General features: G+C 40.8%; 1 protein-coding gene, 1 long non-coding RNA gene and 1 pseudogene across 2 annotated transcripts in view; 1 reads left to right on the top strand and 2 right to left on the bottom strand.

Annotated features, from left to right (window-relative positions):
- Positions 1–25,847, top strand: part of LOC113623805 (uncharacterized) — a 35,479-nt gene extending 9,632 nt beyond the window's left edge. Inside the window, exon 3 of the long non-coding RNA XR_003434077.1 lies at positions 25,412–25,847. This is a non-coding gene — a long non-coding RNA (uncharacterized LOC113623805). The remainder of the gene's footprint in view (positions 1–25,411) is intronic.
- LOC113623803 (60S ribosomal protein L6-like) lies at positions 2,381–3,862 on the bottom strand. The gene is given in 3 exon segments (XM_027113291.1): positions 2,381–2,618; positions 2,621–3,194; positions 3,761–3,862. Coding segments are annotated over 3 exon segments (846 nt in total). The 5' UTR covers positions 3,848–3,862; the 3' UTR covers positions 2,381–2,433.
- LOC113623804 (ubiquitin-40S ribosomal protein S27a pseudogene) lies at positions 3,215–3,752 on the bottom strand (annotated as a pseudogene).
- Positions 25,848–26,502: the final 655 nt, after the last annotated feature.

Below are 26,502 nucleotides of genomic sequence, written 5' to 3'. Positions count from 1 at the left end.
ACACACACACACACACACACACACACACACACACACACACACACACAGGCTCTTGATGCCCTTCCTCTCTCCCTGCCTCCCTGGACCTTTCCTTTTCTGTATTTCCAATGTAACAATTCCTGGAGGCTCAGGCTCCTTCCAAGCCTTAGTCCTTCCTGGTTCTTACTCTGATCAGCACAGTAGCAGACCAGCTGAGCTAGAATCTTTCTTAGGCAGTAGTCAGGTAAAGCTATACATATTCATGGGGAGATATTGTGTAATCTTATGCCTTTCCTCCACGTCTCTTTAAAGGATGTCATTTTAATACCCACATCCATCATCATTTTCTTCTTAGGAGGCAAGAGAGGAAAGACAGAGTGAGAGAAGTCAGAACACGTCTGGGGAAGGAAAGACATCTTTTGATCTGCTCCTTATACATAGCTCAGATGCCTACACTGGACAGTACCCAGATTATCGGTGGATTCTGAGACATTCCTATGTTAGCCTAATTAAAAAAGAAAGCTGAACACAACCAACAAGAGGTTAAGGCACAAAGTCAAAATGGAGAGGATTCTGTAGGCCTCTGAACTTGAAGCATTCAGTGTGAAGGCAGGAGCTGGGAGAAGAGAGAAAACAGAGAATTGTGTTTTTGATTATTTTTTTTCTGATTACAAAAGTAACATATGTTCAATGTAGAAAACCAGGAAAATACAGAAAAGTACAAGAAAGGATTGAAAAAAAGAAGCAACACGTGTGATCCCACAACCCAGATATAATCAATGTTAACATGTTTGTTTACCTTTCCAATGTTGTTTCCACGCATATTCTTTTTTTAATCAAATTATAAACATAGTATATATGCTCTTTTAGAAATTTTTTCTCACTTAACCGTGTATCCTAATTTTTCCCAAGTCATTAAATACTCTTCTACAATATGATTTCTTAAAGCTATTTATGATTTTGTGCTATAGGTATGCTATCATAGATTTATCAACCAATTTTATGTGGCAGAGTATTTAGGCTTTTTCCAAGCATGAGATTTTAACTGTGGCAGGTTGCCTGCACCACCCCTGTTTTCAGCTAACAAGCTAACTTTGTTAGGTAAACAAGGTAACCTTCTTCCCTTACAAGCAGATAAGGATCCCTTCAAAGGTCTATACCCAAGAGAACCCTGCCTTGACAGAAGTAACAAGCATTCAGCTGTCCTTGTGTTCTTCAGGGAAAGCCTGGCATTAGGCCTTGAGCAACCTTAGGTCTACTGGCCAGGCCATTCTTGAGCAGACGGAGAGAAAATATTTGTCATTCTAAGTCATGGAGTTGGCCCAATTTATTCAATACATCATTCTCAAAAATATTTTTTGTGCTAGACCTGAGCTGGATATTATAGAAGAAAAGATATGGTTTCTGTGTTTCATAAACTTTTACTCTTCATGGGTTGACAAACATATAGGTGTGAAAGAGTTAGGTAGAAACAGATTATGTGTGAATGACTAAATGCTAATCTGTGGTTCAAATCGCAAGGGCTTTAGGAGGTGAGAAAAGTATAAGCACAAGGTAGAATTGAGCGGTTTGAGAAGACTCCATGGAACAGGTGGAGCTTGGAGGCAGGGTAGGCAAGGAATATTCCATGTGGAGGGGACACAGAGGCCAGGAAGCACAGGAAGCAAGAAGGAGGTTCCCGTGGCTGCAGCTTTGGGAGAGATGGTCAGTCAGACCAGATAAGTCATATATGGGGCACATGGGTAGAGGGCCAAAAAGAAGTTTGACCCTAATTCTGTAGATGTTTCCCCTTGTCCTGGAGGTGTCACACCAAGAAAGGAAATGTCAAGTCAAATTCAAGCTGAGTTGTTTTTGTTTTTTGGTGTGTGTAGGGCCAGGGGCGGTGGAGGATGGTTTATAAACAGAACTTCTCAAAGCCTTTAATATTGCTCATTTATGTGGCAAGGTCAAGAGAGGGGGCAATTGGACTTCCTAAGAGTCTTTGACCCCAGAACTCTTTTTATCATGGACCATTTCCTTTGGTGTTCCATGAGACACAATTAGGAGCTAGTGAGCCACCGAAGATGTTAGAGCTGGAAAGTAATGCTTGAGGGAAAACAAAGTTTTGGAAGATTAATCTCATGGTAGAGCGTAAGGTGAGCAAGAGGGAAGAGAGCCTGGATTCAGGCCATACAGTTAGATGATTGAATAAAGCCTCCAGATAAGTGGGCAGGGTTGAAGCACACTGAAGCAGAGAATGGAGAACAAAGCATTGATTGAACACAGAGTCTGCTGTTGGGCCCTGGGGAAGGTACAAAAGTGTCAGAGTTCCTGGGTCTTGCAGGAGCTCGAATAAGCATTAATTAGGATTTTGATTGCAAGGGACAGAAATCAACTTGAAGCAGCTTAAGCAAAAAGAGTGTTTTTTGTTTTTTTAATGGACCAAATTATTTAATTAGGTTCTTTGTAAGAAGTTTAGAACACGACTTTGTGAGGATAAATTCCATTTGTAAGAGCGAACACAGAGCGGAGGTAGCCCTGGAGTTGAGGAACGGCTTTGATTCTTCGCAGAATTTGTGAGTCCACAGCTTTCTGATCAACCTTCCGCTGCTCTGTAATCTCGTATTTCTCTCTCTCTGTGTCGAAGATCTCACCTTCCTGGGCTTACGCAGTTTCTTCTTCTTGAAGTAAGCATCAGTGAGATGTTCTGGGATTTTCACACCACTGATATCAATTTTGGTGGAAGCGGCAATGACAAATTTCTGGTGTGTTCTCCGCAGAGGAACTCGATTGAGGGACAGAGGCCCAGTCACAGGTAGCACGCCACTGCTCAGCTGCTTCAGGAAAATGACCCTCTTGCCTCTGTGGCGCCCAGTGAGGATAAGCAAAATGGTCCCAGGAGTGATGCTAGCGCGCAGTTTTCTCACATGCTTACTGAAGGGTTTTTTGCCGTGACTCAATAGCTTTCGAGGCACGCCTTCAGTAGGATGATACCTAGGCATTTTGCGAAGTTTAACCACCCGGGTACCGCCATTCTTGTCACCACCAACTGGTTTTGTGACAGTAGCAAGAACCTTCACCTTCTTTTTCTTTTCAACCTTGGATTTAGCTGCTGAATACTTCCTCTTGTACAAGGCCTTTCTGGAATACATAGCCGATCGGGAATATCTGCTCGTTCCTCTGACCAGGACAGGGTTTCGGCTGCGGTGGGGCTTCCCCTTCTTAACCTGCTTCACCTGTTGTTTTTTTTTTTTTCAGTTCATGTCTTTTATTAACCAATATACAATCACTTGTCTTCTGGTTTGTTGAAACAATAGGTCAGACAACATTTGCCACAATAATGTCTGTCAAAGTGTCTGGCCATAAAAACTCCAGCACCACGTTCATCTGAAGGGCACTCCCGACGAAGGCGACTGATTTTGCCATTCTCCACCTTATAGTATTTCAGGACAGCCAGCTTAACCTTCTTTCTCTTATGCTTGTTCTTCTTGGGAGTGGTGTAAGACTTCTTCCTTTTCTTAGCGCCACCACGAAGTCTCAACGCAAGATGAAGGATGGACTCCTTTTCAGTGTTGTGTTCAGACAAAGTACGTCCATCTTCCAGTTGCTGGCCAGCAAAACTCGGTCTTTGCTGGGCAGGAGGAATTCCTTCCTCGTCCTGGATCTTGGCCTTTACGTTTTCTATCGTATCCGAGGGTTCGACCTCGAGATTGATGGTCTTCCCCGTCAGGGTCTTCACGAAAATCTGCATATTGGCGGCTGGTGCCACCGCAGATGGCGGATCCGAAAAGAAGTGCTTCACCTTTTTAACCTTGCCACCAGCATCAGCCTTCTTGGCTTCAGGTTTTTTCTCCTTAGTATCTGGCTTCTCAGCCTTTTCACCCGCCATCTTGCGAGATGGGAAAAAGCAAAAAAAAAGAGTGTTTTTAAGGAAATAGGGATACTTCATGAAGAACTGAAGCCATGTACTGGGAAGTTGGCAAAAAGTCCCGTGTCTATCTGGTCTCAGCTATTGTGTGTGTTTGCCTCATCTTCTTCATATTCTCTCTCTCTCCTCTCCTGTCTTCTAACATCCCCTCACCTTCCTTCCTTTCCCCGCTCCCCTCTCCCTGTTCTCGTTTGTGGAGGAAAATGGCTTCCCTACAGTTCCTGAGTTTGCATGTTGCACTAAGTTTGCATGACACAGTTCCGGCTATATCAGAAGCTACCTCTCCATGTCTTCTTCCCAGCTTCAGATTTCCAGTAGAAAGAGTCTTCTTGACCCAGCTTAGGACTCATTCTGTTCTGACTAGGGGGACAGGTTTTAAAATAGAAACATGGTTGCAGAAGACTTACCCTGTGAATTAGTGTGAGGACCACTGCCAGGAAAAAGTGTCTGCTATAGAGTGATGTGATGACCTTTAACTGAAAGCATGCTTCTGGAAGAGTTGAGCGGGAGAACACTATTGGTTTTTATTGTTTTAATTTTTTTTTGAATTTTATTTTATTTTATATAGAGCAGGTTCTTATTAGTTATCTACTTTATACATATCAGTGTATACATGTCAATCCCAATCTCCCACTTCATCCCACCACCGCCACCCCACCCTGCCACTTTCTCCCCTTGGTGTCCACACGTTTGTTCTCTCCATCTGAAGAGCACGCTATTGTTGAATGAGTAGATGACTATGAAGCTTTAAGGCAGCTTCATTAGAATCCATATTCTTGTCCCTTTCCCAAACTGCTCTAGTTCCCAAGTTCTGTAAAAATCTACAGATGAAGGAAGCAGGATACACTGTGGTTAAGCAGGTTACATATGTCTGGGGTTTAAGTTGTCTGTGTTTTGGATCCTGGCCTTGAGGACTTCAGCAAGTTATGGAACCTGCCTGAGGCTCAGGTTTCTCATCTATAAAATGGGTATCACGAGGATTAACTAAGATAATATGTGTAAAATGTTTAGCACAATGCACCTAATAATGTTAGCAACTTAATTTTTAAACAAAAATTAACTGATGGAGCTGAAGTTGACATCAGCAGATCCAAATATCTTTCATAAACTGGACAAAAGAAAGATGCACTGGGAGACGGGCAAGTGGTCAGCTTGGTTCTCCAGACATCCCCACAAACGTGGCCTCTAGAAGAGGGGGTTTGGGTAGAAAAATAAGCCACGAAGATCTTGAGGCGCCAACGGGGACTTTAGAGATCACAGGTCATATGGGCCAGTCACACTCCCTTTTGTTCCTAGAGATTTAATATCTACCAGCCTATTAAATGGTCATGATTTGGAGAAGACAAGAAGAGGAATTACTTTCAGCTGGCCCTGGTCTTTAAATAACCCGGGGTACAACATCTTTCAAAACACAAAGGAGACCATGTGTAAAACATTAGTTAAATTCAGATATAAATCTAGTCTTTGACCAGTCCAAAACTAATCAATATGCTTTTTTTCTCTCTTTGAACTTTGAGTTTTCTGGCAACAACAAAAACCCCAAACCCCATCCAAAACCATCGTCCAGACAGCCCAGCTCCTATGCTCCCCTCCCTAGTGTCACATATTGTTGACAGACCTACTCTTGTTACCACATTCATTCCAGTGGTGATTCAAATTCTTCTGCAGAAATTGACTTGAAAGACAGAAAATTGCTCTTGTAATCACTTAATAAGGAATCCTGGACAAGGAATACAGCGCTACGAATATAGATTTACTCTTAGCTTTTATGGATGCATTTTTCTCAGTTATTTTCATTGAAAATCATGACGAACTAATTTAAATAGCAAAGTAAACTGAGATGGAAAATTACCCATAATAAGAAATTTGATGAAAATATAGACTGGCCTGGTTTTAAGCATATCAAGGACTCTTGGTTTAAATTGCAAATTCGGAGAGATTTGAAATGTGTTTGTTTGAATGTGTCAGCTTTAGGCAAAACTAAACTACTGTGTTCCTTTCCAAAAATCAAGAATCTGCTCTGGAAAAAAATCATGCAGTGTGATGTACAAAGCAGAGGGGAAGGAAAGTAAGTAATGGGTGAGAAAGACCCACCCAAGGCCTGCAGCCAGCTTCCCCAGGAAGATTCATGACCATGCCTCAATACTGTCCTGCAATTCTTTCCAAGCGATTTTACTATAACTCTAAATCATTTGAAGCAACTGCTGCTGTTACCAAAGCTATCTTTGCCTCAAAAAGAAGAAAATTCAGGACATGCAATATAATCCTCTCACTATCTAAGAGAGAAACCAGCCCATTTGTCATAAGAACTGAAAACATCAGCTACGTAGTAAATTAAACATTAGAGTTTCATACTTCAATATTATGTATCTTTTGTAAAAAGAAGAAAAGGGGGGCACACACAGGACATGGTTGGATGCAACAGTGATAAAGTGACTTAAATTTGGTTGACTAACTATAACCTACAAAAACCATTCTATTACAAATCTTTTTCAGTAAAAGGTAAGAAAATTCCATCAACATTTTTTTAAACATTCTGAGCTATTCACAACAAATGAATCCTTACCCTTACCAGATGTATAAGCATTTGTGTAATGCAGGGGGTTCATAACTTGGAAAGCGTCATCGAAGGCAGTGCTAACACAATGTTCCTCCCTTTGACTTGAATACCCTCTTCTTCCCTATTAGGGTGATTATTGTTTCACAGTGTCCCAGGCATGAAAGGACTTTGAAGGGTCACTTTGCAACCCAGCTAGCAGCATTGGCATTACCAAAGAGCAGCTGGTTAGAAATGCAGAATCTTGGGGTCCACCCCAGCCTTACTGACTCAGATCCTGCATTTTGACAGGATCCCCAAGTGATTCATATGCACATTGAAGATGAAACTATGCCACTCTAAGTCATCCCCCTGCCTTTGAGCAAAACTGTGCACAACGCATACACTGGTCTCATTCATCTAGTTTCAGGTCCTTTATAGTTTGTCCCGTTTGAGTCATTGAGAGGAAAGGGGAAATATACTCATTTAAGGAAGTCTTGCATAGCCTAACAGAGTTAGCAACTTCTTCAATATGTTCAAGTACCTATTCTTAGAAGCACTGCAGATTAGGTCAAAGGAAAGAGAAGCAGAAAATGGAGTGGGTTCAAATACCAAACTCTAATAAAGTAAGGGTAGTACAGAAGCTGAGTCTATGAGGGATGGGAAGAGCAATTTCACCAAATTACCAGTTCCAAAATTGTCTCTGCACTGTGGCTGATTTATAGTCCTGGAAGCTTAAAGCCTTGAAACTTCTTGCTCTGTTTCATTTCAGATTAGTAATTTTTATCTAGTACTTCCCTGCAGCTTAAAATGAAGGCCCTGGAACTATGAAAATGAATTTATGTGGTGGACTGCATGCTCATTCTGTAGCTATCCTATAGGCTTTAGATTTGTAACAAGTTTGGAATCTGGACAATAGAAAACTCTCTGTGGGTTAATGGCAGCCAACTTCTAAGCCAAAACTGAAGGACATAAGATAGCTTTGTATGTGTTTCAGGGTCCTCAAACTTAGCTGCGCATTAGAGTCGCCTAGATAACATTTTTTTACACAGCTTTCTTGAGATATAATTGACATATAATAAGCTGCACATATTTAAAGTGTATAGTAAGAAAGGGACTTCCCTGGTGGTCCAGTGGTTAAGACTCCGTGTGCTTCCACTGCAGGGGGCGCAGGTTGAATCCCTGGGCGGGGAACTAGGATCCCACATGGTGCCGTCAAAAAATTAATAATAAAAAAAAATAAAGTATATGGTAGGATGAATTTTGATATATGTTATATGGCTGTGAAACTATCACCATGATCAAGCTAATTACCGCTAAAGTTTCCTCGTGCCCCTTGGTAATCCCTGCCCCCATTCTGCAATAGCTTATCTGCTTTCTGCCACTATAGATTAGTTTTCATTTTCTAGAGTTTTACATAAATGGAACCATACTCTTTTTTTTTTTTTTTTTGGTCTGACATCTTTCGCTCAGCATAATTTTTCTGAGGCTCATCCAGGTTGTTGCCTGTATTAATAGTTTGCCCTTTTTATTGCTGAGTAATATTCCATTGTATGAATATACCACAGTTTATCTAACTGTTCCCCAGTGAAGGACATTTGGGTTGTTTCCAGTTTTAAGCAATTATGAATAACACTGCTAAAAATCTTCATGAACAAGTATGAGCATATAAGTTTTCATTTCTCTAGGTGAACACCTAGAAGTGGGTATGGTAAGTATACATTTAACTTTAAAAGAAACTGCCAAACTGGTTCCCAAAGTGGTTCTACCATTTTGCTTGCTCACCAGAAATGTGTAAGAGTTCCAGTTGCTCCACCTCCTCTCCAGGAATAGGTGTTATCAGTATTTTTTATTTTAGCTATTTTGATAGATGTATAATAATATCTCCATTGTAGTATTAATTTACATCCTAATGACTGCTGATGTTGAGAATCTTTTCATGTGTATATTTGCCATCCTTATATCTTCTTTGGTGAGAGTCTTTCAAATCTTTTGCTTATTTTTTAAATTGGGTTTTGTTTTCTTAATTGTTGAGTTTTGAGTTCATTATATATTCTGTATACAAGTCCTTTGTCAGATATATGATTGACAAATACTTCTTCCCAATCTTTTTATTCTCTTAACAATGTTTTTCAAAGGGCAGAAGTTCTTAATTTTGATAAAGTCTCATTTATTAATTTTTTTATGGATCCTACTTTCTGTGGTATAACTGACCCAAGGTCACGAAGATTTTCTTCTATGTTTTCTTCCAGAAGTTATATAATTTTAAGTTTTGTATTTAGGTCTATAATCCATTTTGAGTTAATTTTTATGTATGAGGCAAGGTTTGGAACGATGTTTACTTTTTTGCATGTGGATATGCAATAGTTCCAGCACCATTTATTGAAATGAATGGCCTTTCTCTACTGAATTGCCCTTGCACCTTTGTGCAAAAGCCAGTTGGCCATATATTTGTGGGTATATTCTAAATTCTCCATCTGTTCCATTGATCTATCTTTATACTAATGTCACGTTGTCTTGATTACTATAGCTTTATTGTTAGCCTGGAAATCCAACTCTATTCTTTTTCTAAGAAAGATAAGAACTTTAGAATGAACTTAAGTTTTACATTGTTTATCAATTTCTGGGTTTTAAAAGTCTAATAGTGTGATTTTGATTGGGATTGCATTGATTTTATAGATCTATTTGGGGAGAACTGACATCTTAACAATTTTGAATCTCCTAATCCATGAACACAGTATATCTCTCCATATATGTAGGTCTCTCTCAGCAATGTTTTTTCAGCATACACGTCTCAGACTCCTTTTGTGAGGTTTAATTTTAAGTAGTTGATATTCTTATGCACTTGTAAATGCTGATGTTTATATAAGTTCAGTTTCCAGTTGTTTGTTGAAATTATTTAGAAATACAGTTGATTATTAATATTGATCTTGTATCCTGCAGCCTCGCTAAACTCAGTTATTAGTTTTGCAGCTTTTTGGTAGATTCCATAGAATTTTCTATATGGATAATTATGTTGTCTGAGAATAAAGACAGCTTTACTTCTTGTCCAGTCTGACTTCCTCTTATATTTTTTCTTGCCTTATTGTGCTGGCTAGAAGCAATACATAGCTGAATAAAAATAGTGAAAATGGACAACCTTGCTTTGTACTTGGTCTTAGAGGAAAGACAGTCAGTCTTTCCCATTAAGTATGATGTTAGCTTTAAGTTTTTCATAGATGCCTTTTCTCAAGTTGAGAAGTTCCCTACTTTGCTGAGAGTTGCTTTTTTAAAAATCAGAAATGGACTTTGAATTCTGTCAAATTATTTTTCTACATCTACTGAGATATTCATATGGTTTTTCTTTTAAGTCTGTTAATATGGTGAATTACATTGATTGATTTTCAAATATCAAACTAACCTTGCATTCTTGAGATAAACCAACTTGCTCATTATTTACTATCTTTTATAAATATTGTTAGATTCTATTTGCTAAAATTTGCTTAAGAACTTTTGCATCTGTACTCATGAGAGATATTGATCTCTAGTTTTCTTTTCTTGTAATATTTTTGTCTAGTTCTGGTATCAGAGTAATGCTGGTCTCATGGAATGAGTTGGGATATAGTCCATCCTTTTCAATTTACTTGAAGTGTTTGTGTGTAGAATTGGTATTATTTCTTCCTTAAATATTTGATAGAATTCACCATCTTGGATTGAAATTTTCTTTGTGGGAAGATTTTTAACCACTAATTCAATTTATTTAATAGATGTAGAGTTATACAGGTTATCTATTTTTTTTAATAAATGGTAAATTGCATCAAAGAATCTTTCCATTTCCTCTAATGTGGTCATATTTGTTGACACAAAGTTGTTCTTGATATTCCCTTATAATACCTTTATTCCATAATATCTATGGAATCTATAGTGATATCACCTCTCTCAATCCTGATATTAGTAATTTGTGTCTTCTTTCTCTTCTTTTCCTGATCAGTCTGGCTAGAGGTTTATCAATTTTATTGAACTTCTCAAAGAACCAGCTTTTAATTTCATGGATTTTTCTCCATTGTTTTTCTGTTTTCTATTTCACTAATTTCTTCTCTAATCTTTATAATTTACACTTTTCTGCTTAGTTTAGGTTTAATGTGCTGTTTTTTCTAGTTGCTTAAGGTGGTTTCTAAAGCCATTGGTTTGAGACCTTTCTTCTATACTGTAAGTGTTTAGTGGTATAAATTTCCCTATAAATATATTTTGGCTGAATTTCACAAATTTTGATATGTTGTGTTTTCATTTAGTTCCAAATATTTCCTAATTGCCCTAATTCTCCTTAGACCTGTAGGTTATTTGGAAGTATGCAAATTTGTTCCCAAATAATTGGCTATTTCCCAGATATCTTTCTGTTACTAACATCTAGCTTAATTCCACTGTGATCAAATTACACACTCTTCTGATTTGGATATTTTTTAATTTCTTAAGGCTTATCTTATAGCTAGAATATGGTCTATTTTGGAAAATTTTCTGTGTGCTCTTGAAAAGAATATATACTCTGACATTGTTAAGTGGAATGTCAATTAAGTCTAATCGGTTGATAGCATTGCTCAAGTCTTCTATATCCTCACTGATTTTTCTATCTTACTTGTTCCGTCAATTATTGAGAGAAGGGTTTTGAAATCTCCAACTATAATTATAGGTTTGTTTCTTTCTCTTCTACAATTCTAAATATCCCACTGCCAAGGCTACACATGATACCAATTAATTCAGAATCTCTGGGGGCGTGACCCAGGCATCAGTATTTTTTTTAACTCCCCGAGTGATTCCAATGTGTAGTCAAGTTTGAGAACCACTGCCTTATGCAGTCCACATTGCGGATTCAACAGATTCTCAAATGCATTACCTTATTTAATCTTCATACCTGCCTTTGAGGTAGACGTTATTCGTTCCTATTTTACAGGAAATGAAATTGAGTCATAGACAGTTGTCCAACATCACACAGTTGATCAGAGGGCCTAGCTGGGACTTAAACCCAGGTTACCTAACTCAAAGTTTTTTACTTTGAGGTACTTATATTTTGTTCTGTGTGATGCGTTTATTGACTCGAATTCTGTCTGTATTTCCATCCTGCTCCCCTAACACACTCTTTTGGGTTGTGGGCAGAGTTGTGTCTAACCCTAAACTTATAATTTTCACTGGACCTACCACAGTGTCTGTACCCTGGAGATGATTTTAAGGCTTTTTGTTTTCGCTTGAAAGATCTAAGTATCTGGGTTCATCTGACCACATAGTAGTCATCAATCTGCCTTTTTCATGGTCCATCCACAATCTAAGGTTTAAATCAACTGTAATTAACACTGGCACTTAACACAGACTCTTCTCCTAAAACCTTCTCAGGTTGCAGACTGTCAGCCTGCTTCACTCCATCAATATACGACATTGGCAGCCTGGGACCAGAATTTGTCCTGAGCTGCCCATGCAAGTTTGGGGCAAGATTATAAGGGAAGAGCAGCTTGGGGTGGATGCATCTCCTGTGGGTAAAGGGTGTTTTGTTTGAGTGCTTCCAAGTGCTGGTACGCTATGATTAGTTAAGTTGGCCAAGGGTTAATATTTAAAAATCAGGAATGATTTGAACCATTCCTCCAGGTGAGTTGCTCAGCTGCCTTCAGAGAAGGCACCCAAAATGGACCATTAATGTTAGAGAAAGGCTAATATAGGATGCCTCTTTGGCTCTCTCTTTTTGTTCACAGGTATCATCAGACTCAATATAGACTAATGAATGGATGTGAGTTTGTTCCTTTTTGTAAATATTCAACTATGCAAATCCTTTCCCCCACTGCCTCTTGGACCTATTTCCTGTATCAGTTATCTTTAGATTCTCTCATCTGACTCCTACTATTGTCAATTAGTCACATTCTGAGCTCAAGATTTGATAGTTGCTGATGTGACTTCCTTTAGTTTTTGAATATTTTTTTCACTTACTGCCCAAAGTTAAAACAACCACAACAAGTTAAGGAGCTTGAGTATTTTTTTTTTTAAAGAATTATTTATGGGCTTCCCCGGTGGCGCAGTGGTTGAGAGTCTGCCTGCCGATGCAGGGGACACAGGTTCGTGCCCCGGTCCGGGAAGATCCCACATGACGTGGAGCGGCTGGGTCCGTGAGCCATGGCCGCTGACCCTGCGCGTCCGGAGCCTGTGCTCCGCAACGGGAGAGGCCACAACAGTGAGAGGCCTGCGTACTGCAAAAAAAAAAAGAAAAAAAAAAAAGAATTACTTATTACTAAAATAAGTCTACAACAACACTAAAGGTATTTAAAAAGAAAAACATCACTCATTTTTTCCACCATTTAACACAACCACTTTCCCTTCTCCCAAATTTCCTTTCAGTCTTCAGTCAGATATAGAAATTACATTATTATAATATAATTACATAATTTTAATGTTCATATAATTTTTGTGTTCCACTTTTTTAGCATCACTTAATAAACACTTTCCTTGTATAGTCTTCCTAATCATCATTTTTTGTGGCTACATGGTTTTCCACAGATATATCATAATTTTTTTAACCATTCCTCTGCTATGTTTCCAGTTTTCACTATTACAAGTGATTCTCCCATAAATATCTATATACATATAAAGATTTCCTCCCCCCTTCTTCTTTTGAATTATTTCCTTTGTAGAAATTTCCAGGAGTGCTATTACCATACTGAAGGATTTGAATGATTTTCAGGGATTATGAGCTCTTAAAAAGGCAGCACCAAAGAGTTCATAGCCCACGTCATCTCGTGATTTGTTGAATTGATTATGATGTGGAAGAGCCAAGTTACTTCCTAAAGCACCATTCATTGTCCAATCTTATCCCACAGAGCAGCTTGAGCAATACAAATAAAGGCATCTCCATCACCTTATTCTTTAGTCCACTGAAACCCACTTAAAAAAAAAAAATTCCTCACACATTTTAAGTGATGAGATGAGCTTTTGGAATAAGTTTTAAGAAACTCCAGAACAAAATCATAGGCAAATCAAGGATGCACCTCCTGAGATAAATCCTGTCTTAGCAACGAAATGAGGACACACTATGTGCATGGCAGGGGGACAGTAGGAAGAAGTTGCAGGTCAGTTATGACTGGAACGTCTGTGTCACAGTTGTCCCCTGCAAACTGGTTTCTGGGAGCTGGGTCAAAGCAGCCTGAGTTGAAAGCCAAACACAGACAGCAGCTGTTGAGGATGTAAAGTCTCTGGTTGGGGTGGATAGGGAGCTGGGTGTGGTCACCCATAGGCCAATTTCCACCCCACCCCGCAAGCCCAGGGACGGGGGTTGAGAAGAGGGAACTTCCTGTGTTGCATTCCGGTGCTCCTTTCTGGGCTTAGTGGGAATCTGCGAGAATGCTGGAGACTGGCTGCCAGGCCTGACTGCCCTACACACACTCCCTCAACCGTGTTCCGCTGCAAGACACCGAGGCTTCTGAGAATGCCACATCCAGGGAGCCAGGATGCACGACTGACCTGGACGGCTGCACTGTCCTGGCCATAGCCCTGGATATAAAGTACAAGTAAATCCCACTACCATTCTCGAGGGACTGAGGGAAACTGCAGGGAGCACGTGGATCTTTCCTGCCCTGCACAAGTAAGCGCTAAGCCACCAGGTCGATGCCAGCCCCTTCCGCGATTTCCCAGAACGTCTGACAAGAGCCCGCAGGCTGCATCACTGAGCAAGGAATCTTCATTATTCATTTCAACATCACTCTTCTTGGAAACCCTGACTATTCCACTCTCCAGAAATAATCCATCAAACTTTTCCCTTTGTTGAAGTCACACTGCAAAAACTCCCATAATCAAATTCCCCACGTTCGGATCCCTGCTGACGTTATGTAATAACAGAGTCCAGAGAGAAAAGAGTGGGTCAGACTATTTTTTTCTTTCTTTCTCTCTCTGTCTTTTAACTTTGTATCATGAAACGTTTCAAACACACACAAAGTGAGACAGAATGGAATAGTGAACCCCCATGTTCCTACCACCCAGTTTGAACAATCTCTACAGGTGCCAATCTTGTTGCAACTAGCACCCTACTTCTATCTCCTTCCCCCACAAATATGCACATTTTTTTAACTGGAATTTTTAAAAGCAAGCTCCAGACACAATGTCATTTTACTCATAAATACTTCAGTATGCATCTCTATCTAAAAAGGACTTTCTTTTTCGACATAACCTCTATAGGCACTAGTATTTAGCAACTACTGGTATTTGTATGGTATTGATATTTAGTGCAAGGTGTGACAATAAGCCCTTTTACACAATTTAGTTAATGAAATCTCAGCTTAGCAGAGAAGCACCTTGGAAATTCACAACCTCCCTGGGAGAAAGAAATGCTCTGGCCTTGAGAACATTGCTATTTGCATTTTACTCATGAAGAAATCTGCTCAGCCAACTCAGGGTAAGCTGTGGAGAGGCTGCAGTCCAAGAGACGGCAGAGCTTGGAACAAGAGGCGTGTCAGAGCCTGACTGGCTCCATCCACCCTGGATATTCAAGGTATTAAAAGGACAAAGCTTCCTCATCGGAAAACTTCCTTTAAAAAAAAGACAAAAACAAAAATCCTTCCTCACACCCATAAATTACATTTTCAAGATAGAAGCACACAGGCTTCTTAAAAAAGTAGTGCCTTAAAAAAACAAACAAACAAACCCCACCATTCATAAAAAGAGTTTTGAAAAATCCAAATTATGTTTCTACTTATCAAGTGCGTGTGCATAGGGAGCATTAGAGGAATGTTGCTTCAAGCCTAAGCAATCTCAGTGTAAGTATTTCTGTTTGCTGTGTGCTCTTCCTTTGCAATCTCTGCACCTAATCTATGTACCTGCACTCAGGAGATGCCTGCAGAGGAGCAGGACTCACCCTAGGAAAGTTTCGACTGCACAGCATAGCCTTGGGGTGTGTCTCTGCCTCAAGAACAGGTTGATAAACCCACTCTCAGTCACACAGGCTTTGGCCTTCTAACTCCAGCCTCCTAGACTCAACACCCCAGGTGAGCCTCGAGAGAGAGTCGCCGCGTACTGCTGATTTTCCCTGATGATTGATTGCCCTTACTTTATGCAAGATTGCTCAGTTTGGATGGATGCCCTCCCTCCTCAGGGCCAGTTCACCGTGGCTGGAGATTGGGATGTGTGACACAAAGGAGCTGCCACCCACCATTGTGGGTGAGGACTCTGCATGAGGAGGGAGACAGATATTGTAACCCTGTCAGCACTGTACATAGTGCCCACTGAAAACTGAGCTACTTTCATAGGCTTCAATAGATGTTCCCTCCACGTGGCCCACTCTTGCGATGTCTGTGTGACTTGCCCCTTTGCCACCTTCACGTCTTTCAAGTCTCTGCACAACTACCCCATTATCAGAGGGGCCTTCCTCCCACTCCCCACATCAAATGCTGCTCTTCAACCCTTTCTTCTGCCTTGTCTGTCTCTAGACCACTTATCACAACCAGATACATGGTTATCATTTGTTGTCTGTTTTGGTCGTTGTAATATCCCTTGGGATATTACACCTAGGCACCTAGATCAGTGCCTAGAACGTCCAGCAAGGGTTCACCACATTTGTACAGAATGAATGACCTCCTTAAGAGCAAGACTGAGACAGCAGAAGCAAGAAGAACTACAATCCTGCAGCCTGTGGAACAAAAACCACATTCACAGAAAGATAGACAAGATGAAAAGGCAGAGGGCTATGTACCAGATGAAGGAACAAGATAAAATGCCAGAAAAACAACTAAATGAAATGGAGATAGGCAACGTTCCAGAAAAAGAATTCAGAATAATGATAGTGAAGATGATCCAGGACCTTGGAAAAAGAATGGAGGCAAAGATCAAGAAGATGCAAGAAATGTTTAACAAAGACCTAGAAGAATTAAAGAACAAACAAACAGAGATGAACAACACAATAACTGAAATGAAAAATACACTAAAAGGAATCAATAGCAGAATAACTGAGGCAGAAGAATGGATAAGTGACCTGGAAGACAGAATGGTGGAATTCACTGCTGCAGAAGAGAATAAAGAAAAAAGAATGAAAAGAAATGAAGACAGCCTAAGAGACCTCTGGGACAACATTAAATGCACCAACATTCGCATTATAGGGGTCCCAGAAGGAGACGAGAGAGAGAAAGGACCAGACAAAATATTTGAAGAGATTATAGTCAAAAACTTCCCTAACATGGGAAAGGAAATAGCCACCCAAGTGCAGGAAGTGCAGAGAGTCCCATACAGGATAAACCCAAGGAGAAACATGCTGAGATGCATAGTAATCAAATTGGCAAAAATTAAAGACAAAGAAAAATTATCGAAAGCAGCAAGGGAAAAATGACAAATAACATACAAGGGAACTCCCATAAGGTTAACAGCTGATTTCTCAGCAGAAACTCTACAAGCTAGAAGGAAGTGACATGATATACTTAAAAGTGATGAAAGGGAAGAACCTACAACCAAGATTATTCTACCTGGCAAGGATCTCATTCAGATTCAATGGAGAAATCAAAACCTTTACAGACAAGCAAAAGCTAAGAGAATTCAGCACCACCAAACCAGCTCTACAACAAATGCTAAAGGAACTTCTCTAAGTGGGAAACACAAGAGAAGAAAAGGACCTACAAAAACAAACCCCCCAAAATTAAGAAAATGGTAATAGGAACATACATAACGAATATTAACTTAAAGGTGAATGGATTAAATACTCCAACCAAAAGACACAGGCTTGCTGAATGGATACAAAAACAAGACCCATATATATGCTGTCTTCAAGAGACCCACTTCAGACCTAGGGATACATACACACTGAAAGTGAGGGAATGGAAAAGATATTCCATGCAAATGGAAATCAAAAGAAAGCTGGAGTAAAAATACTCATATCAGATAAAATAGACTTTAAAATAAAGAATGTTACAAGAGACAGGGAAGGACACTACGTAATGATCAAGGGCTCAATCCAATAAGAAGATATAATAATTATAAATATATATGCACCCAACTTAGGAGAACCTCAATACATAAGGCAACTGCTAACAGTTCTAAAAGAGGAAATCGACAGTAACACAATAATAGTGGGGGACTTTAACACCTCACTTACACCAATGGACAGATCATCATCCAAACAGAAAATTAATAAGGAAACACAAGCTTTAAATGACACAATAGACCAGATAGATTTAATTGATATTGATAGGACATTCCATCCAAAAACAGCAGATTACACTTTCTTCTCAAGTGCACACAGAACATTCTCCAGGATAGATCACATCTTGGGTCACAAATCAAGCCTCAGTAAACTTAAGAAAATTGAAATCATATCAAGCATCCTTTCTGACCACAATGCTATGAGATTAGAAATCAATTACAGGGAAAAAAACGTAAAAAACACAAACACATGGAGGCTAAACAATACATTACTAAATAACCAAGAGATCACTGAAGAAATCAAAGAGGAAATCAGAAAATACCTAGAGACAAATGACAATGAAAACATGACGATCCAAAACCTATGGGATGCAGCAAAAGCAGTTCTAAGTTGGAAGTTTATAGTTATACAAGCCTACCTCAAGAAATAAGAAACATCTCAAATAAACAATCTAACGTTACACCTAAAGGAACTAGAGAAAGAAGAACAAGCAAAACCCAAAGTTAGCAGAAGGAAAGAAATCATAAAGATTAGAGCAGAAATAAATGAAATAGAAACAAAGAAAACAATAACAAAGATCAAAACTAAAAGCTGGTTCTTTGAGAAGATTAACAAAATTGATAAACCATTAACCAGACTCATCAAGAAAAAGAAGGAGAGGACTAAAATCAATAAAATTAGAAATGAAAAAGGAGAAGTTACAACAGACACTGCAGAAATACAAAGCCTCCTAAGACACTACTACAAGCAACTCTATGCCAATAAAATGGACAACCTGGAAGAATTGGACAAATTCTTAGAAAGGTATAACCTTCCAAGACTAAACCAGGAAGAAATAGAAAATATGAACAGACCAATCACAAGTAATGAAATTAAAACTGTGATTAAAACTCTTCCAACAGGGCTTCCCTGGTGGTGCAGTGGTTGAGAGTTTGCCTGCCGATGCAGGGGACACGGGTTTGTGCCCCGGTCCGGGAAGATCCCACATGCCGCGGAGCGGCTGGGCCCGTGAGCCATGGCCGCTGAGCCTGCGCGTCTGGAGCCTGTGCTCCGCAACGGGAGAGGCCACAACAGTGAGAGGCCCGCGTACCGGAAAAAAAAAAAAACTTCCAACAAACAGAAGTCCAGGACCAGATGGCTTCACAGGTGAATTTTATGAAACATTTAGAGAAGAGCTAACACCCATCCTTCTCAAACTCTTCCAAAAAATTGCAGAGGAAGGAGAACTCCCAAACTCATTCTATGAGGCCACCATCACCCTGATACCAAAACCACACAAAGATACTACAAAAAAAGAAAATTACAGACAAATATCACTGATGAATACAGATGCAAAAATCCTCAACAAAATACTAGCAAACAGAATCTAACAACACATTAAAAGGATCATACACCATGATCAAGTGGGATTTATCCCAGAGATGCAAGGATTCTTCAATATATGCAAATCAATCAGTGTGATACACCATATTAACAAAATGAAGAAGAAAAACCATATGATCATCTCAATAGAGGCAGAAAAAGCTTTTGACAAAATTCAACACCAATTTATGATAAAAACTCTCCAGAAAGTGGGCATAGAGGGAACCTACCTCAACATAATAAAGGCCATATACAACAAACCCACAGCAAACATCATTCTCAATGGTGAAAAACTGAAAGCATTTCCTCTAAGATCAGGAACAAGACAAGGATGTCCACTCTCACCACTGTTATTCAACATAGTTTTGGAAGTCCTAGCCACGGCAATCAGAGAAGAAAAAGAAATAAAAGGAATACAAATTGGAAAAGAAGAAGTAAAACTGTCACTGTTTGCAGATGACATGATACTATACATAGAGAATCCTAAAGATGCCACCAGAAAACTACTAGAGCTAATCAATGAGTTTGGTAAAGTTGCAAGATACAACATTAATGCACAGAAATCTCTTCCATTCCTATACACTAATGATGAAAAATCTGAAAGAGAAATTAAGGAAACACTCCCATTTACCATTGCAACAAAAAGAATAAAATACCTAGGAATAAACTTACCTAGGGAGACAAAAGACCTGTAATGCAGAAAACTATAAGACACTGATGAAAGAAATTAAAGATGATACCAATAGATGGAGAGATATACCATGTTCTTGGATTGGAAGAATCAATATTGTGAAAATGACGATACTACCAAAAGCAATCTACAGATTCAATGCAATCCCTATCAAATTACCAATGGCATTTTTTATGGAACTAGAACAAAAAAATCTTAAAATTTGTATGGAAACATAAAAGACCCCAAATAGCCAAAGCAGTCTTGAGGGTAAAAAACAGAGCTGGAGGAATCAGACTCCCTGACTTCAGACTATACTACAAAGCTACAGTAATCAAGACAATATGGTACTGGCACAAAAACAGAAATATAGATCAATGGAACAGGATAGAAAGCCCAGAGATAAACCCATGCACCTATGGTCAACTAATCTATGACAAAGGAGGTGAGGATATACAATGGAGGAAAGATAGTCTCTTCAATAAGTGGTGCTGGGAAAACTGGACAGCTACATGTAAAAGAATGAAATTAGAACACTCCCTAACACCATACATAAAAATAAACTCAAAATGGATTAGAGACCTAAATGTAAGACTGGGCACTATAAAACTCTTAGAGGAAATCATAGAAAGAACACCCTTTGACATAAACCACAGCAAGATATTTTTTGATCCACCTCCTAGAGTAATGGAAATAAAAACAAAAATAAACAAATGGGACCTAATGAAACTTAAAAGCTTTTGCACAGCAAAGGAAACCATAAACAAGACAAAAAGACAACCCTCAGAATGAGAGAAAATATTTGCAAATGAATCATTGGACAAAGGATTAATCTCCAAAATATAACAAACAGCTCATGCAGCTCAATATTAAAAAAACAAACAACCCAATCCAAGAATGGGCAGAAGACCTAAATAGACATTTCTCCAAAGAAGATATACAGATTGCTGGGGGTGGGGGGTTGTGTTGGGATGAATTGGGAGATTGGGATTGACGTGTGTACACTGATGTGTGTAAAATGGATGACTAATAAGAAAATAAATAAATAAACATTAAAAAAATTTTTTTTTAATTTTTAAGTGGAAAAAAAAAAAAGAGCAAAACCTTGTCCTCTTCTCCTACCACATCCGACTGATAAGAGCAGGCCAACTGAAAACAGATGCTCCTTGCTGAGCAGGGGCTCTGTAAGAAATCCATGGGGAGATACAGATGAGCTTTCCAGAGCCAACACTCACCGCAAAAACCTAGCTGTTCTAGTAGGAATGTCAATTTCTTAAATCTGTATCTACTGTGACTACCTTTGAGCTTGGGACCACCAGCTCATCCTTTGTTCTTACCCTTCAGGGTCTATGTGAAGCTTCCCAGTGGCCTGAGTAATAAACTTTCAGGCACGTATGCTTTAATAATAATACATCCCTCTCAGAGCTACACAACTGAAAGGTGTTCCTTCAACAACAGAAAAATTTATTGCTTTCTTCCCCCACAGAAAAACCACAAAAATATTTTCTTCTTGCCTTCAGCAGTGAGTTCCAAGTTTCATTAGAGAACCGGCCAGATGCTTCCTCCTAGCTTGTATGGGAAGAAATTAAGATAAAGGGCATTTGAAACTCTACCTCTGCACACCTGCCTCATACCTTATTCCCTCATGACAGGTCTTCTTCCTGTTTTCCCGGGGTTGGGGATGTAGAGCTGTGTATGACCTGCTTCCTCCAGCAGCTGGGGCTCTGGAGCCCCCCTGCCCCCTTTCCTTCTGGTTTTAATAATAGATGGCTCTTATTGAATTGTGCACCTGCCATAAACCAGACACTGCACTGTACAAATTGTTTCAAATTCTTAACCCCCAAACTGGAAAAGGGCTGTAACCTGAGTGTCTGCTGCCTAGACAGCCCCTCTATCCATAAAAGCAGACTCTATCTTTCTGTCTCTGTCACTAAGAATCACTTTGCTCCAGTATATTTGCAGAAAGGGATGGGTCTCTCATCTCCAAAGCCGGTCCAGGCTGCTGCCTATGCCTCTGCTTTCACCTGCCCTTAAACTCCACACTCAGCCAGGGTCTCTGCTCGCTGGAGTGTGGGTCTTGGCCTGTGTTCCGGGACTGCCATCTTCCCTGGACATGACACCGATGGTGCCTCGGGGATGTGGTAGGCAGGACAATGGCCCCCAAGAATGTCCACATTCTGGAATCTGTGAATATGTTACCTTACGTGGCAAAAGGACTTTGCAAATGTGATTAAGTTAAGGACCTTGAGTTGGGGAGATTGTCCTGGAATATCTGGGTGAACACGATGTAACCACAAGGGTCCTTATAAGAGAAGGAGAGTAAGAGTCAGAGAGGGAGATGTGACAATGTAAGCAGAGGTCAGAGGGATGTGAGGAAAAGGCCAAGGAATGCGGGCTGTGCTTAGAAGCTGAAAAGGGCAAGAAAACAGATTCTTGCCTGGTGCCTTCAGAAGGAATGCAGCCCTGCAGATGCCTTGATTTTAGGTCTTCTAACCTGCAGACCAGTAAGATAATAAATTTGTGGCATTGGTGACAGTGTGTTATACCAGCCATGGGAAACTAATACAAGGGACAATGCAGGGAAGCCACATTTGCCTTTGTTGTGTTGTCACCTAATTCTACACCTCTAACATGTATGTGTAAGCCACTTCATTGAAAATTTGGGGATATGTAGAAGGGGAAAAAATCTGAATATTAAATATGATTGTTCCCAGAGGCCAAGGGAAGAAGAAAAAAACCTTAGCAGGGTGTCTTCATAGGCATGGCCCATTTCCTATCTTAATGACCAGCCCCAAGGCCCAACCTCTGTTTCTTCTTTTCCTCTGTGAGCCTACTTTTCTCCATGGCAAAATTCATTCATTCAATAAACGTTTACTAAATACCAACGATGTCCCAGGCACTGTTCTAGGTGCTGGGATTAAAGCACACAAAAGACAAAGAATACAAGCTATCACTATGTTTACATTTTAATGCAACCCCCCAACCCGGCCCATGAAATCCCCACTCAACAAGATCCAACCCAACCTTACCTCTTACCACAAATAGGATCACCTGTAAGGTAAAGATACTCCACAGCCATGCATTTCTCAAAGTCTGAGTTACTCAGTTAGAAGTAATGCCATGTAGTTAGATGAGGCCCAGAACAACCCAAGGGAGGCTTCATTTCTCCAGTTCTTGTTCTCTTCAGGGTCCCTCTGCCAGCGTGTAGTCAAGATACCCCTCCTCATTCTTCCTGTGATCTTCTGATTGCTTGTAACTCTCAGATATCTCTCTCTCTCTCTCTCTCTCACACACACACACACACCAAAGACAAACCATTAGTCTCAGTCCAAATCCATATTAAGGAAGGGAGGGGAGAATCTTCCAACACATATTCCAATCTTCCCACATATTCTCCCCAACTAAATCTAAATGGGGGCATGCCTTATTTTTGTTATGCAAAGCACCTCCAATTCCCCTTTTCTCAGCTCCCACCTGTAGACTATGCCCAGGGCCTACCCGTGCACTAGAAATGCTGCCCATCACGGTACCTTTCTAAACAGAAAGACCTCTACTCCTTACATCATCCCCTGCTACGCAGAAACTCGGTAGATGTGCCTTTTTGATACATTGAGCCACATTACATTCCTACCTATGATTTCCTCCACTCACAGATTCCATTAGGATGTGAATCTGCACCCTCTGTCCCCCATCCATAGCAAGCCCTCAAGAGTTGAGACTTTCCTTCTAGTTATAGAAAGGAACCCCCAAGGGAAAATACCTTCTTTTCATAACTGATACACAATCCTCTCTTCCTTCTCCTCTCCTATGGTCTTTTCCTAACGAAGGATGCACAGGCACCATCAAGCAAATACTTTTGATTAAAGCAAATGTCAGCTCTCTGGGCGCTGAGGAATTTCAGAAGGAAGAAATGTTATTGGTAAAATCCAATTAAGCTTACCACCATTAGCTGTGTAATGCTGGTTGCAGAGTAATTACTGTAATAGAAATAATAATGCATTGATTATGTGTTTACTGGGTGCCAGGGACTTTACTGAATGTTTTTCTTGCCTTAGCTCATTTAGCCCTCATCAATGAGTTTAGGGTGATTTTTTTTTTTTTTTCTTTTGCGGTACGTGGGCCTCTCACTGCTGTGGCCTCTCCCGTTGTGGAGCCCAGGCTCTGGACGCACAGCCTCAGCGGCCATGGCTCACGGGCCCAGCCACTCCGCGGCATGTGGGATCTTCCCGGACCGGGGCACGAACCCGTGTCCCCTGCATTGGCAGGAGGACTCTCAACCACTGTGCCACCAGGGAAGCCCCAGTTCAGGGTGATTTTTATCCACATTTTACAGCTGAGGAATTTGAGACTGTGAGGGGTTAAGAAAATTGCTCCAAGGTCACATTGGGAATTGGTGGCCGAGCTGGAGTTCACAGAGGTTCACCTAACAGTCACTGCTGTGCTGTGCTTTAGTGACTGGAATCCTACCCAGGGTAGTATCTTCTATCTCCATTTGCATTTTTAAGTGAAAATAATAAAGGAGGAAAGGAAGGAAAGGACAGGTTTCATGAGCAAATTTGAGCACCCTGAGAATTATAGATAGGTGAAAAGAAACCTGAAGCCAGGAATCAGAAATACTTTTTAAATTACAGCTAATTGAGCAATGGTAAGTTTGGAAATTTGTGGTTTAGAGTCAAGAGTGGTGTAAGGACCAGTGGCAACATTTATTTTGAAAGTGTCAAGAACTGCCACCTCCATTTAGAAGCTTTTAATAAATGAGAGTCTAAAATACTCTAAAGAGAATCCCAGCAGACACTACAAGCCAAGAATCCTTGGCTCACAAAATAATGGGGGCTGCTTCTTCCCAAGTTACCATGCACAGAAGCAAAACTTGGCAGAATTGGAGACAAAGGATTTTGATCTCGTTCCTACCATTGCAAAACAAACCACTGGGTTACCTCTACTGCCACTCCTTAGTACCAAGACTCTGCTAGGCACTATTTGAAAGAGAATCCCATTTAGCTCTCTGCCCAGGGAAATCAGCCCCTCTGGAGGCAGCCCCCCAAAGACCTAAGTGCAGAATATCTTCTACCCCTATTCATTTTCTGCAGACTTCTGTTTCTTGAGGAAATCTTCCACGTGTAATTGAGCCGCTACTCTGACACCATTTTCATTGAGTAACTCGTGGTGATGTCACACCAGCTAGGCACTAGGGGAAGCCCTGCTTTTATGGATTGGCTCTTAATTTAGGAATTTTTATTTTCTGACCTCCCTCTCTTTTTTGCTGGACTCCACTGCATTCGAGCAGGATGCCTGAGTGATGAAGTGTTGCCTGCTTTTGAGAAAAGGAATTCCTGCTCGTTGAGAGGCAAATGGTTGAGTGAAGGCAAGATGTGAGTCCTGTAATAGTACATCTTAATTGGAGAGTTGGCAAGAGAGGAAGGATGTGTAGGCCTGGTGTGGGCTCCGTTGCTCCTAATGGGGTTCGTGGAGCTGAGCTGAGAAGATGGGTGGGGGACGGTGGGACTCACAACCACCCCCTGCTGCCACTGTCCTGTGTAGCTGGGGAGCCGACCGCCTCCCCCGCTGGCACCTGGGCAACCACATCTAACCCGCAACACACCTTCCTCCCTCGCCTCTCTGCTGCTCTGTGCAGCGAGCCGGCAGAGGCAAGCTTGGCAAGCCTCGCCTGTAAAAGCCTAATCCAAACAGCATGTCCGCTGAGCTCAGCGGGGTGACTCATGTGCAGTGATGTGTGAGGCCAACAAGTGGAGATTAGGATCTGGCCCGCCCGCCAGCCTACCCTGCACTTCCTTTGATCAACTCTGATGGTTTTTAATTCTGCAGAAGCAGCTTCCTGCCAACGGCAAGTACCTCTTGGTGGAGGTTGGAGCCATGTCGATGCTGCCCTACTTGTCGAGGCCGGCGTGTGCTGACGGCACAGGGACTGACACTCTGGGCTCACAGCCCACATGGAGCCAAGGGGGGAGGCTCTTTCGCTGAGGTGCCCATGGTGACATCAGAAGCTTGCTCCTCAGCTAACACCGGGAAGGCCACGCGTGTGAGCAGCCCAGCTTCTGAACCTGATCCTGGCGTTGGTTAGACTCACCGGATAATAAAGAAAAATGGGACTCTCTCTAGGGGACTCTTTTTTTTTTTTTTGGTAAGCTGGGGCATCTCTAAGGACAGTGTTTGGCACAAAATGAAACACTCTCTGGGCTTTTCAGAAGTGCTTTTTCACATCTGTTTTGCTCTAAATGGAACGCATTCGAAGTATATTACTTTCTTGAACATTTTTTCCCCCTGCTCGAGTGGAATGTGTCTGCCTCTTGATTCTTCCAAATCCCCTCGATGACCAGTGCCAGGCAGAGCCCCTGAAATCAGGTCTCATTCTCTCTCTTCCCCTCTCGACCTTTATCTTGCTCTCTCCTTTCTCTCGCTTTTCTCAGGAAGTGGAGGAGTGATTCTCAACCTCGGCTGTAAATTAGGGAGACCCTGGGTAGGGGTGGGGGAGGTTAGGGCTTTAAAAAATCCCCAATGCCAGGCTCCGTCCCAGAATAATTCACTCAGAGTCTCTGAGGGTAGGACTAGACACCAACAGTGTTTAAAGCTCCCCATTGTGCAGGCAAAATTGAGACTCATTGGAATTTAGGGTCACATAGCATAAGCTGTTAGCCCTAGGAATGCTTCCTGTTTCCGTCTGTCCTCCCCACCACCGTTCAATCTGAGAGACTTCCGGAGACTGGTGTATACTTTAACCAGGTTAATGGAAGGTGCTACCTAGATGGGGTAAGTAGCCTACCTATTAGGAAGAATCTGTTCATCTGATTAAAAGTATTTACCATCGCACTGAGACTTATCCCACAGTGATGGAACACCAGGAACTGAAATACAGAACAGACAGATCTTACAGGGAAGAAGTAGGGGATGGCTCAGCA

This window comes from Aethalodelphis obliquidens, unplaced genomic scaffold (genome assembly GCF_003676395.1).
Source record: "Aethalodelphis obliquidens isolate GAN/ISIS:26980383/991018 unplaced genomic scaffold, ASM367639v1 scaffold12, whole genome shotgun sequence".
NCBI lineage: Eukaryota > Metazoa > Chordata > Mammalia > Artiodactyla > Delphinidae > Aethalodelphis > Aethalodelphis obliquidens.
Note: the sequence above shows the minus strand (reverse complement) of the source record. Positions and strands in the feature narration are given on the sequence as shown.